General features: G+C 38.1%; 1 protein-coding gene across 1 annotated transcript in view; it reads left to right on the top strand.

Moving 5' to 3' along the window:
• The window catches only part of C2H9orf85 (chromosome 2 C9orf85 homolog), a 95766-nt gene that overhangs the window by 39498 nt on the left and 41277 nt on the right, over nucleotides 1-14991 (top strand). Inside the window, exon 2 of the mRNA XM_066368005.1 lies at nucleotides 11807-11913. Coding sequence (XP_066224102.1) covers nucleotides 11807-11913 — 107 coding nt within the window. The remainder of the gene's footprint in view (nucleotides 1-11806; nucleotides 11914-14991) is intronic.

Here is a 14991-nt window from a genome sequence, read left to right as displayed (position 1 = left end):
TGATTTGCTGCTCTACCCAGTTGTGCATTCATTGGTTACCTCTTTTTTTTTTTTTTTTTTTTTTTTTTTTAACAGAGACAGAGTGAGAGAGGGAGGGATAGATAGGGACAGACAGACAGGAATGGAGAGAGATGAGAAGCATCAATCATCAGTTTTTTGTTGCGACACCTTAGTTGTTCATTGATTGCTTTTTCATATGTGCCTTGACCGTGGGCCTTCAGCAAACTGAGTAACCCCTTGCTCAAACCAGTGACCTTGTGTCCAAGCTGGTGAGCTTTGCTCAAACCAGATGAGCCTGCGCTTAAGCTGGCGACTTCGGGGTCTCGAATCTGGGTCCTCCGCGTCCCAGTCAGACAGGGTAGTGGAAAGGACAGAGTTCAAACTTCACATAGAAATCTCTTTTGGCCTGACCAGGCGGTGGCGCAGTGGATAGAGCATCAGACTGGGACATGAAGGACTCAGATTTGAAACCCCGAAACCCCAAGATCTCAGACTTGAGCGTGGGCTCATCCAGCATCTGGTTTGAATGCAGGCTCACCAGTTTGAGTGAGGTGTCGCTGGCTGGAGCATGGGATCATAGACATGGCCACATAGTACATATGTGGCTCTATTCACTGCGCTACCGCCTGGTCAGGCAATTGGTCGCCTCTTTTATGTGTGCTTACTCAGGATAGAACCTGTAGCCTTGGCGTATGGGGACAATGTTTTAACCAACTGAGCTACCCAGCCAGGGCTAACTAATATAATACATATTTTAAATTTTTATTTCTTGATTTAAGGGGGAGAGAAAGAAACAGAAAAACATAAATTTGTTGTTTCACCTATTTATGCATTCATTGCTTTCTCCTTGTATGTGGAATCCTCAATCTTGGGCTACTAGGACAACACTTTAACCAACTGAACTACCAGGTTAGGGCTAAAATAGTACATATGTGCCTTGACGAGGAGGCGGGAGGCTATAGCAGAGTGAGTGACACCTTGCTCAAACTAATGACTTTGGGCTCAAGCCAGCAACCATGTGCCATGTCTATGATCCCACGCTCCAGCCAGCGACACCTCACTCAAACTGGTGAGCCCGCGTTCAAACCAGATGCTGGATGAGCCCACGCTCAAGCCTGAGATCTAGGGGTTTCGGGGTTTCGAACCTAAGTCCTTCATGTCCTAGTCTGACGCTCTATCCACTGCGCCACTGCTTGGTCAGGCCAAAAGAGATTTCTATGTGAAGTTTGAACTCTGTCCTCTCCACTACCTTGTTCATATTTATCTACTTAAAAACTTGATTCCTAAGTGTTCTGTAGATATGATCATATAAAGCTTAGCTATAGCTATTAGAAATTGAGCCCTATCAAGTTAGGATAAATATTTTTCTTCTTAGTTTGTGACAATACTTTTAAACATTTAAAAATATGGATTTGAGCTTACTCTGCAAGATTTTTAATGTTCTAGTGTTCTCCTAAGATATATAAAGTCTTTGTTTCTGTTTTAAATCCTTTTAATCCATGCTCATGAACTTCTTTTTTTAAAAAATTTATTGATTGATTTTTAGAGCAAAATAGAGACAGACAGAAATGTCAATCTCATGTCAATCTCTTCCGGTATGTGCCCTGTCCAGGGATCTAACCCTCAACCTTTGTCTACTGGATGACACTAACCAACCTAGCTATCCTACCAGGGCTGCACATAAATTTTTTTAGCACATAAATTTTTTTAGACCCGAAAACCAGAGAAAGACATTATAAGAAGAAAAGCCAGAGTGACTATAGATCAATATGCTTCATTGGATTTAGGAATGCAGTGTTCACAGATTAGTCAGTATTGTTAAGATGTCAATTCCCCCCAAATTTATTTATTGTTTCAGTTTTATCCGAATCACAGTCATAGCAGGCTTTTTTTCCTCTTGTTGTTGAAATCAACAAAGTGATTCCAAAATATGATATATACAGAAAAACAAAGGAATCAGAATAGCTAAAACAATCTTGAAAAAGAACAGCGCTGGAAGCTGCACAGTACTGATTTCAAAACCTTAAAGCTACAGAAATGTAGACAAGGTGGTACTAGTAAAAGAATAGATGCATGGATTAATGTGATGGGATATTGTGTTTAGAAATAGACCCACACATACTGAATTTTTGACAAAAATACAAATGTAATTCAGTGCTGCTGGAACCTGTACATGCATATATAATTGAAAAGGAAGAAAACCTGTGTATTTTGCACCATGTACAAGAATGAACTTGAGATGGATCATAGACTACATGTAAGACCTAAAATTACTGAACTTCCAGAAGAAAACATAGGTAAAAATTTTAATGATTCTTTAAAGACTTCTTAGATTTGAAAAAGAAGCTTGGTGTATAAAAGAGTTAATGGAAAATTTGTTTTTCATTGAAATTATTAAAAAGGTAGTTTCTTAGAAAAACACTGTTAAAGTAATGAAAATAACAGTACAGACTGGGATAATATATTTGCAAAGCACTTGCCAATTATGACTTGGTATCTAGAATACATAGTTAGCCGTCACATGTCAATAATAAGGAAAAGGACAACCCAGTTAAAAACTGGTCAAAAATTTTAAATAGACCCTTGATGATGGAAGTAAGCACATTACAAGATGTTCAACATCATTAGTTATGAGGGACATTCAAATTAAAACCATAATAAGATAACACTACACATGTATTTGAATGGCTAAAATAAAAATATTTACCATTTCAAACACTGGAAATGATGCAGAAAAATGATCCTCATACATGGCTAGTGGGAAGGTAAAATGGTACAGCCACTTTGAAAAACTATTAGTTTCATATAAAATTAAGCATAATATAATCATTTAACCCCAAAATACCATTTTTAGATATTGACCCAAGAGAAATAAACATCTGTCCACACAACATTGTTAAGATGTCAGTTCTTATATGCAAATAGTTATTAGCATCCCAAACTATTGATAGAAACAACTCAGAATGTCCTTCAAATGGTGAATGAATAAACATTCTACCACATCCATACAATGGAATACCATTCACCAATAGAAAGGAGAAAGGAAGGAGCTCTTCAAATAGTTATATACTTTATCATTTCATTTATATGACATTTTGGGAAAGGCAAGACTGTAGGATCATGTTTAAAAAAAATCAGTGTTGCCTGGGGAGTGGTCTAACCAGGCAGTGGCACAGTGGATAGAGTGTCAGACTAGGACACAGAAGACCCAGGTTCGAAACCCCGAGGTCGCCAGCTTGAGTGCCGGCTCACCAGCTTGAGCGTGGAGTCACTGGCTTGAGTGTGGGATCATAAACATGACCCCATGGTCGCTGGCTTGAGCAAGGGGTCACTCAGTCTTCTGTAGCCCCCTAGTCAAGGTACACATGAGAAAGCAAACAAGGAACAACTAAGGTGCCATAACAAAAAATTGATGCTTCTCATCTCTCCCTTCTGGTCTGTCTGTCCCTCTCTCTGTCTCTCTCTCTCTCTGTCTCTCTCTCTGTTACAAAAAAAAAGGAAAGAGGTACTTCAAGCCTGGGGAGTATTAGTGGGTATTGACCACAAAGGGGCAAAGGGACTTACTAGAGTGCAGGAAGTAGTCTATTTTTTGGTTGTCAGATTCCTAGAACCATACAACTTTCCTGTATAGAGATTATACCTCAAAACTGACTTTAGCTGGCAAAATTTAAAAAATTTTAAATTATTTTAGAAAGTATGATAAAGTTAACATTTAAAATGATTTATTCAGGCAAAAGATATTGGATGGATGCTAAAACCATTAAGTGAAGTGTTAATCGTGCTACAGTATATTGAAATGACCCTCATAGATTATTGCTAATCTTTATCATTTGAAGAGATCTGTGCAGTCACTACTTTAACCAAGTGATCGAATTTCTCATTGCTGAGTAGGCAAGCACTGGACATATTATGCTTACTGACTTGAGTAATATGAAGTTCACAGCAGCAGTATGAATGAAGTTCTATGAAAAATACTAAACCTGGATCTAATCAAGACTTTAAGGTGACCATTTTTACAATGAAAAGGACAAAAGTAAATTGAAGAAAACAATATTATAAATAAAAGAAACATTTTATTAATTGCAACAGTAATATACTATAATATGATAAATGTATAATAAAACATTTGTAATATATTGTAATTATGCTTACATGCCTATTAATTTTTAATAATAATTGTAAGAAAAAAGTACTCATTTAGATACAAATATGTCACATCACAGGCAATGGATCGACTCTGCATTGATTGAATACGGACATTTACAGATTAGTCTTCCAATATCAAAAAGGAGGACATGTAGGAGGACACTTTTCGAGGGAGGGCGGAACTTACAAAAGAAGGACAGTTCTCCCTAAAGGAGGACAGCTGGTCACCTTATTTAAACCTAACTTTCACTTTACAGAAATACAGGAGATAAGAGTTAAGTCACACCATTAGCAAACAATCAGACAAATCTAGAATGTGGGATATATATTTTTTAAATTTTTATTTATTTATTTATTTTTTACAGAGACAGAGAGTGAGTCAGAGAGAGGGATAAACAGGGACAGACAGACAAGAATGGAGAGAGATGAGAAGCATCAATCATTAGTTTTTCATTGCGCGTTGCAACACCTTAGTTGTTCATTGATTGCTTTCTCATATGTGCCTTGACCGCAGGCCTTCAGCAGACCGAGTAACCCCTTGCTGGAGCCAGCGACCTTGGGTTCAAGCTAGTGAGCTTTTTGCTCAAACCAGATGAGCCCGCACTCAAGCTGGCGAGCTCGGGGTCTTGAACCCTGGTCCTCTGCATCCCAGTCCGACGCTCTATCCACTGTGCCACTGCCTGGTCAGGCTAGACTGTGGGATATTTTTGAAGACAGCTTGCCTGGTATTTTCATAAACAGTGTAATGGAGGGCCTTCTAGGTCAAAAGAGAGATAACAGTCAAACAGTAGTTGAATACTGATTATGGGGGTAAGGGGAGGCAGGCACTTGAGGAAATATCGATGTAGACTAGCTACATTCAATAACATTGAAGTTATTTTTCATTTTTCTGAGGTGTGGTAACAGTATTGTGATTACATAGGAGGTAATACTTTTAAGATATAGATGTTTAAGAGGTGAAATGTCAGTATCTGCCACTTATTTTAAATGTACACACACATAAAAACAAATAGGTAAAATATTAATAGTTGTCTCTAGACAGTATTTATATGGCTATGCATTAGTATTATTGTTTTAAATTTTCTGCATATTTGAAAATTTTCATAAAGAGGACATTGCGTTTAGACTTAGTCACGTGCTAGTTATTTATGATGTTCTTATGATATGCAGTGCATTGCTATAGATGCTATGAGTATCAGGCAGCTGTACCTACATTGCACCCCTGAGGAAAACTTTTTTTTTTTGCTACGGTGTGTTTGACATTATATAACATGTACTTTGAGCTCTGGGATAGAAGACAGCTCTGTGAAATATTTTGTATTGTAGGGGTGTTTTTGAGACCATTGCTGTGCCTCACCAGTGGTGGCGCAGTGAATGAAGCATGGACCTGGAATGCTGAGGTCGCATCTTTGAAACCTTGGGCTTGCCCGATCAAGGCACATAAGGGACTTGATGCTTCGTGCTCCTCCCTCCTGCTCTCTCCTTTCTCCTCTCTAAAATGAATGAAAAAAAAAAAAAGTTAGTAAAAGGACCATTGCTTACTGTATCGTATGGTGGGTATTCTTTTTGGGAAAGATGAAACTTTGGGTTTCAATAAGAAGAGTTGTTGTTCTGGTTCTGAAAAACTGGGTTCTGGCATGTTCCAGACACTGAATTAGGTAGGGGCAGAGCTTATGTTTTACTGGCTGCTAGGGAGTTCAGAACTCACTCTTGGCCCATCTCTATCAAGTGCACTTCCCCGCAGCAATCCTGACTGCTTCGTAATTTTCCCTACCTACCCTCTTCACCTCCATCTGATACCTACATCTATTTTTGCTTATATTTATTTTCTAAGATACTTGATGCCCAATAATGTGCTAACCATATTAAAAGGGTTTAAAATAATAGAGCTTATGATTTGAAAGTCACAACCTAAAAGATAATCATATAAGTTTTTGCTCCCAAATCCAGAGATATTTTATCCTCTAACCAAATTTAGAGTAAGGGACTATTACTAGAAAATTTGAAAATACATACATTTAAATATGATTAAATAAGGTTTAAAATATCCTATTTTGTGGGGAAGTTTAATGCAGAGAATTCCATGGAAATGTTTTGTTTTGTTTTTAATTATTAATTTTAGCAAGAGAGGAAGTGGGAGAGAGATAGAGAAAAAGAAACATCGATCTGTTCCTGTGTGTGCTGTGAGTGGGAATGGCTTTTCAGCAGCAGTTAGAATTGGCATTTTCCTTAGAATTTATATATATATATATATATATATATATATATATATATATATATATATATTAAATAGCCATGTTTTTCTGCCATTTTTATTTTGTTTTTATTTTTAATTATTTATTTATTTATTCATTTTAGAGGAGAGAGAGAGAGAAGTGAGGGAGGAGCAGAAAGCATCAACTCCCATATGTGCCTTGACCAGGCAAGCCCAGGGTTTTGAACCGGCGACCTCAGCGTTCCAGGTCGACACTTTATCCACTGCGCCACCACAGGTCAGGCTAGAATTTTATATTTTAAACTTTGTTTTTATTAATGTAGTAAAATACGTCAATTTTACTTTTAGCATTTCTGAAAGAACTATGATATTCAAAAAAAGAGAGAATCATGATGTGCAAAATAATCCTAATGAAAGAGTATTGCTTTTTTTTTTTTTTTTTTTTTTTTAGTGTGTGAGAGAGAGAGAGAGAGAGATGGACAGACAGGAAGGGAGAAGGATGGAGAAGCATCACATTTTTGTTGTGACACCTTAGTTGTTCATTGATTGCTTCTCATATGTGCCTTGACTAGGGGGAGCTCCAGCTGAGCCAGTGACCCCTTGCTCAAGTCAGCAACCTTGGGCTCAAGCCAGCAACCTTGGGGTCATAGCTATGAAGATTATATTACTCTTGAATGCTATTCAAATTCCTTTCCCTTCACAATAGTATCATTCTTCTGTTAAATGATACTTTATATTTTATAAAATAATTTTCATCATCAGCATGTTGATAGAGATTCCATATTTATGAGTTAGTCTTCTACCTTCTTGGGAGTTGAAGTCTTTACCCAATTTCTTTTTGGGATGTTATATTACCAAAGATGCATTGTCTGACAGCAGAATATTTAAAGCAGGGATAACATTTACTATTAAATGTTATATGAATTACTGATGGCTAAGACATTTTTCTTTTCTTTTTTTTAATAATTTTTTTTTTTTTTTTTACAGAGACAGAGAGAGAGTCAGAAAGAGGGATAGACAGGGACAGACAGACAGGAACGGAGAGAGATGAGAAGCATCAATTATTAGTTTTTCATTGCGACACCTTAGTTGTTCATTGATTGCTTTCTCATATGTGCCTTGACCGCGGGTCTTCAGCAGACCGAGGAACCCCTTGCTCTAGCCCAGGGGTTCCCAAACTACGGCCCACAGGCCGCATGCGGCCCCCTGAGGCCATTTATCCGGCCCCCTTCGCACTTCCAGAAGGGGTACCTCTTTCATTGGTGGTCAGTGAGAGGAGCACATTGACCATCTCATTAGCCAAAAGCAGGCCCATAGTTCCCATTGAAATACTGGTTAGTTTGTTGATTTAAATTTACTTGTTCTTTAATTTAAATATTGTATTTGTTCCCGTTTTGTTTTTTTACTTTAAAATAAGATATGTGCAGTGTGCATAGGGATTTGTTCATAGTTGTTTTTTTTTTTATAGTCTGGCCCTCCAACGGTCTGAGGGACAGTGAACTGGCCCCCTGTGTAAAAAGTTTGGGGACCCCTGCTCTAGCCAGAGACCTTGGGTCCAAGCTAGTAAGCTTTTGCTCAAACCAGATGAGCCCGCGCTCAAGCCAGCGACCTCAGGGTCTTGAACCTGGGTCCTCGGCATCCCAGTCCAACGCTCTATCCACCGCATCACCACCTGGTCAGGCGGCTAAGGCATTTTAAAGATCTTATGTATATATTAAATAAGAGCATCTTTTGAACTACCTTAAGTTTATTTTAACTTTTTTTGAAGTATTCACTTGATTAAGGTTTGCTTCTTTAACTAAGATTCTTTTTTTTTTTTTTTTTTAAGGAAGGGGAGTGACTCAGATCTCCTGGGAGACCTGAGCAATACCTCCCCCCCTTTTTTTTTCTTTTTTAAATCTTTTTTTCTTTATTCATATTTAGAGAGGAGAGAGAGAGGGAGAGAGAGAGAGAGACAGAGAGAGAGAAGGGGGGAGGAGTTGGAAGCATCAACTCCCATATGTGCCTTGACCAGGCAAGCCCAGGGTTTCGAACCGGCGACCTCAGCATTTCCAGGTTGACGCATTATCCACTGCGCCACCACAGGTCAGGCTTAACTAAGATTCTTAAGTTTAGTGGAATCTTCCACTAAAGGTCATTTTTCTTTAAAGATCCAGTGGTGGTGCAGTGAATTGAGTGTGCCTGGGAAGCTGAGGTCCCTGGTTCAAACCCCCCAGGTCAAGGGTATCTCCACACTGCCATTACTCTGACATCCTCAAAACCCAAGTGTCTCTGACTAGAGCATCACTCATAGGCTTGAGCGTGGGGTTGCTGGTTTGAGCACAGACTCATCAGCATGATCCCAAAGGTTGCTTGAGGCCCAAAGTTGCTTTCTTGAAGCACCCCCTCCACCTCCTCTCCCCCCACCAAGGCACTAATGACCCAGGAAGGCATTAATGAGAAGCAACAACAAACAACTATAATGAAGCAATGGCCAATTGAGTTGACGCTTCTCATCTCTCTTCTCCCCCCACCACACTCCTTTCTGTCTCTCTCTAAAAACAAAAAGATCTGAAAAGAAGCTTGTTAAATTAAATGATCTTTCAAGGCTTTTTTACTTACAAAACTAAGTTTTGGTTTTATACTTGGTCATGCTTAAATCTTAATCTTAATAACTTTAATATAAATATAAAGTATCCTTTAACACAAGGATGAGGCTATTATGGGGGAAAGGAATTTGAACACCATTTAAGAGTAACTAATATAATGTTTCATTAGAATTTTTTTGTACATCATAATTCTTTCAGAAATGCTAAGAGTAAAACAATGCCATATTTTAGTAACCATTAATTCAAAAGAAGTAAGTCTAAAAAATAAAATTCTCAAGGAAAATTCCAATTCTAACTGCTGTTGAAAATCCATCCATGCCTGCCCAGGCAGTGGTACAGTAGATAGAGCATTGACCTAGGACACTGAGGACCCAGGTTCAAAACCTCGAGGTCACCGGTTTGAGCGGGGGCTCATCTAGTTTGAGCATGGGGTCACTGGCTTGAGCATGGAATTATAGACATGACCCATGGTTGCTGGCTTGAAGCTCAAAGTCATTGGCTTGAACCCAAGGTTACTGGCTTGAGCCCAAGGTCGCTGACTTTAGCAAGGGGTCACTGGCTCAACTGGAGCCCCCCAGTCAAGGCACATAGAGAAATAACCAACGAACAACTAAAGTGACACAACTATGAGTTGATGCCTCTGATCTCTCTCCCTTCCTGTCTGTCTCTCTTGGCCACACTTTCTCACTCTTTTGCTAAAAAAAAAAAGGAAAAGAAAAAAATTCATCTATGGAATCTTCTACTGTGAGGGATATACTACAGTTAACTGCCCTAACAGGGTAGTTAATAAATATTGCAGGTGTGAGTATGGTAGGATCGCCATGTTCTTTGCCCCAGGCAGAATGATTCCTAGAACTAAGATTTAGCTTTTGTTGCTCACATCTCTGGAATTCACTTTTTCTTGTTAGCCAAAATACAGTAAACAAGGAGGACAGTTTTCTGTCTGCAACTATTTTTAAATGAAAGTACTATTCTCATTCTTACTTTAATTCATTTCTTAACACATGAAAATCGAGTTTAATTTTTAGTAGTATCTGTTAGTCATGTGAGCTTGGTACAGCACCTCCCTTTAACTGCTTCACACATCACTCACAGGGCAAGTTCCCACAAAGACCCGTTTTGTCCACCTAAAGAAAACAGTTTCAAAACTATGCACAGCTACAATCAAGATGAACTGGTCAGAAATTGGATACAGAAGCAAATAAGAAACCAAATGATGCTTCCTAGTTAACAAGCAGAGTGTTGTGTATAGTATGAGTATGATTGCAGGTAATGAAATGCTGTGCATTCTAAGAATACTCTAGATTAGAAAGTTTATATCATGTTCATATTGTAATCAAAGTCAAGACACTAGCTTTTTCCCTTTGCTAGAGTTTATGACAATATAAGTAATTCACTTAGAAAGCTACTATAGGCAACAGAGGGCAGCGAGAACAAATGATGAAATGTGAACTTTAATTCTGGGTACTGTATTTCTTAGCAGGCCTTGCAGGCGATAGCTAAGTACCAAGGTTGATAAGAAGAGGAGTTGGATATCAGGCACAGACTTCCTTCTTTTGGGCAATAGTTAGCAGATCACAGTAAGAAGGAATTTAGTGGCACGCTGAATTTATTTTCCCAGGACTCTCCAAGGGAATCCTTATATAGTTCATAAGTAACAGAATTATGTCTTTCACACAGAGTTAAATTCAAACGTAATACATTCACAGCTTAATTTATGTTATTTGAAAACACCCTTGAAATATTTTCTCTGAATAAATGTAAAATTATTTTGTCTTCTTGTTTAGAACGTTAAAGAATAGCAAGCACTGTTTAGAAAGTTTTGTTTCAGCTGACTATTAAACGAGCTTTTAACTCAGTATCAAATAACCTTCAAAAAAATCTGCTTTTTTTTATAATGCTTTTCTTTTTCCTCTTGAGAAGTGAAAAAAAAAGGAAACAAAAGCAAAGAAAAATTTAAATGTCCTTTACTCATTTTTCCAACAATAGGCAAAGACCAGGCTTCCATAGCAATTAAATGAGAGAACTCTCAAGGGTACTTAGTGAAAATACATAATCTAGTTGCTGAATCAAATGTGTATATTATAAAACATAAAACTGTTATGGAGAATACATGACACATATAAAAAATTTTCATCCTTTTTAATTCCCAACACATTTTCAGGAGAAAATTATAATAAAAATTGGTTTTCCCCCCTTGTAAAGCCCTTTTCCCACCACAAGTATTTACATGTATATATTTATTTTCTGTTTTGAAGAAACCAGATTAACAAGGTAACTTTTCTAAAACACTTTTTTTTACATGAGAATACAAAAGGATTAAGGTGAATAATTAACTGCCTTCTTGTTTGCAGCTGCTTCTTCTCCCTGGCAACTCCTTTCTCAAGGTTTATTAGCTGACAGTTTAAGACTATCTATAATTTCTAAGTCTGATTTCTCATTTCTCAGTGGTAAGATTTAAATTGTCAAAAGAGTAGTCTTAAAATATGAATTAGGTTTTCTTCCTTATTATTACATTTTACTGAGGTATAACTTACATACAGTAAAATGCACATATCTTACCTGGACAGTTTGAGGTTTAACGTATGTACACATCAGAATCAATGGTGAGGACTTTCTCAAAATTCTCCTGCCAGCAGGTTGAAAGGTTTTTTGCATGATTCTGTTAAAAATCTTTGCTTTTGTAAAGAACCAAATTGACTAATGTACATAAAAATACATATAATAAAGTGTTCACAGAGATGAAAGTTAGGTTACTATTTTTAAAATCTTAAATTTCTTGCATGTCTTTTTCATGGGGTTTGCAATGCTGACTCACAAATGAAATTCTCAAAGTGCTTTTCTGTTTGTTTTTAAGAAAATTAATGAAAAACTTCATGATGGAGTATGTCAGCGCTGCAAAGAAGTTCTTGAATGGCGTGTAAAATATAGCAAATACAAACTATTGTCAAAGCCTAAGAAATGGTGAGTTAAGTTTCTTCATTACCTTACGAATATTGTATGTATCATAGTTTTTATTACTTATTTCACCAATTTTCAAAGTTGTATTCAAATAAGTATTAAAGTAAATAGAGAAAAAATTTCGTCCTCCCATACAGAATTTTATCTTACCTGGACTCTTGCTCATAAAAAGTGGATTAAGAAAAAATAAAAACAAAATAAAAACTGGGTTAAGGCAGAGGGGAAAATATTTGTTTTTACAAAAATCTGCCTCCCATAGTAGCAATATTTACTAAGGATCATCTTTACCAAGGGGGGTCTTAAAACAGGCCTGTCTTAAACAGTCCAAAAAGATTACTGAAAGGGTTTAGATGGATTATCATAAATAAATTGGTAGATTGATAATTTCTAATTTCATTCTTTTAAATATCTGGGTTTAAATGAAAAGATACTGGACTTTGTTTTTCATCCATCTGTCCTTCAACCCTTTTCTATAATTCTGGGGTTCTGTTTTATTATGCCCCCCTTACGTACATCTGGGATCTGGGACTGCTCCCTTATATCGTTTAGTTCAGCAGAATAAGAACCATATTGGAGGGTAATTGCTGCCTAAAAAAGAAAAGTAATCACCTTAAATATAAAGCGAGCATTAATGTATGTGATGGTTGTAAGGTATTTTTCCCCGAGAAGGAAGGAAGAGGGCTCGGAGCCGCAAAGTGTGAAATAATAAACGCCTTTATTGAGTACAGAGCGCACACCCCGCCCGGCAAGGTTCCCTGGCCCCGAGGAAACATGGAGGCCAGGGAAGTTGCAAAGATTAAACCGTGTGGCAGATATTTAAAGGGTCCCTCTAGGGAAGTGGAGCTACTATAACGTGGTAAAATTTCACTGGCTGGCAGACAATCGCTTCTTTCCAAATGGTTCCTGGGAAGCTTCCTTTGGCGGGCTTGATTGTGGGCGGTCCTAGCCAAAGTGGGCGGGTCTGAGTTCCTACGTCACCATGCCTCTATCCACCGACCTTACAATGGTGTTTCCCTATTATGAGTTTTAATTTGGTAGTCTATATAGTATCTATTTAGAACACAATTGTTCATTGTTACATTATTTTCCTTTTAACTTTTGAGTAGTGGCAACTTCCATAAATGTAGTCTCCCTTTATTGGAGGAAACTTTGCTTAAAGTTTGGAATGTTAGTCTAAAAAATAAATATGATATAATCTTTGCTATTTATTTTATTTTTGTGACAGCAATAAAGGGAGACAGAGAGAGAGACAGATAGGGACAGACAGATAGGAAGGGATAGAAATGAGAAGCATCAATTCTTTGTTGTGGCACCTTAGTTGTTCATTGATTGTTTTCTCATATGTGCCTTGATGGGAGGAGGGGCTACAGCAGACCAAGTGACCCCTTGCTCAAGCCAGCGACCTTGGGCTCAAGCTGATGAGCCTTGCTCAAACCAAATGAGCTTGCGCTCAAGCTGGCAACCTCGGGGTTTTGAACCTGGGTCCTCTGCATCCCAATCTGACGCTCTGTCCACTGTGCCACTGCCTGGTCAGGCTTTGCTGTTTATTTTCATTGAAAAATTATGTCAGACATTTTGCAAATCTATAAATCAAGCTAGAGCGTAATTTTTTTCTTGAGAATATTTAACAGTTTTGAACTCTTTTTTTGGGGGGGTGATTTATTTTTCCTAAGACGCTTCTTTTTTTTTTTTCTTTTTTTTTTTTTTTACAGAGAGAGTCAGAGTGAGGGATAGACAGGGACAGACAGACAGGAACGAAGAGATGAGAAGCATCAATCATTAGTTTTTTGTTGCGCATTTCGACACCTTTGTTGTTCATTGATTGCTTTCTCATATGTGCCTTGACCTTGGGCCTTTAGCAGACTGAGTAACCCCTTGCTTGAGCCAGCAACCTCGGGTCCAAGCTGGTGAGCTTTTTGCTCAAACCAGATGAGCCCAAACTCAAGCTGGCAACTTCGGGGTCTCAAACCTGGGTCCTCAGCATCCCAGTCTGATGCTCTATCCACTGCGCCACCGCCTAGTTGGGCAAGAGGCTTCTTTTTAATACTGAAAGTAAAAGCCTCTTGGAAGGATAGATTAACTTTAGCTGTTTATGATTTTTTTTTACACATTCATAGAAGAATTTTTACTATTTATTATAGGTATAGTTGGCCCCCTTTAAAAAATATATATGTTTCTCTCTGCTATTTTAAGTCTATTTCATGTGTTCTTTATCATTTCCTCCACAAAGGAAACATTTTGAAACAAAGCTGATTAGTTTTATGCTCACTGCCCAAATTTGCAGGAGGGAAAATTGGCAACTGTTTATATCCAATTGCAAGATTTCTATGTATGAGTTAGTCTCTATTCTCTACCATCAAAATTAGTTGCTGGTTGTATAAATAAATCATGTAGTTGTGTTGGTCAAATAATTTTTAAGTATGATATATAGGTTTGTTCACTTATAGTTTGCATTAGGTGTGGGGAACAGGCTGTAAGCAGGCAGGGTTGTTATACCCTAAGGCTTAGTTTTAAGACTAAGCATTTTCCACCCTAAGTGACTTTGTATCAGAGACTTCCTTGTTTGTATATTGGATTAAAGGCTTTGATTTCTACACTATAAAATTGGGCATACCGGGAGTTTGCTCTCTCTTGGTTCCTGAGATTAGTATTAGAGAAGAGAGCAGAGAAAGGAGAGCAGAGAAAGGCCACGTGGAGGAGAGGAGAAGCAGCCAAGATGGCAGAGTGCTGAAGGAGAAGCCAGTTTGTGCAGAGTTTGTGCAGAGAGAAGGAGATGGGGAACAGAGGTGAATAAGGCTGGTGAGGTAGAAAACTTTGATTCTAGGAAACTCGGGTAAGTCAGTGGCTTTGGGAGCCCTGAATGGAAAGAGAAGTGTTTTCCCACTGTGTATGCTTCTTGCCCGCCGGGTGCAAGCTAGGATTAAAGCTAATGGCCCACCAGTTCTTGGCTCTGTTGTTTCATTACCATCTGTCTGAATCAAATGCGCACCTGAGTGGGCCAGGCAGCTGTGATGGTGGCCATGGTTACTGGCTTTACATTTGGCGTAGTCTGTGGCAGGATTCGGAATTCGGATGGAGCCA

This window comes from Saccopteryx leptura, chromosome 2 (assembly GCF_036850995.1).
Source record: "Saccopteryx leptura isolate mSacLep1 chromosome 2, mSacLep1_pri_phased_curated, whole genome shotgun sequence".
NCBI classification, from domain to species: Eukaryota; Metazoa; Chordata; class Mammalia; order Chiroptera; family Emballonuridae; genus Saccopteryx; species Saccopteryx leptura.
The sequence above is the reverse complement of the archived record's forward strand: the minus strand, read 5'-3'. Positions and strand labels throughout refer to the sequence as shown.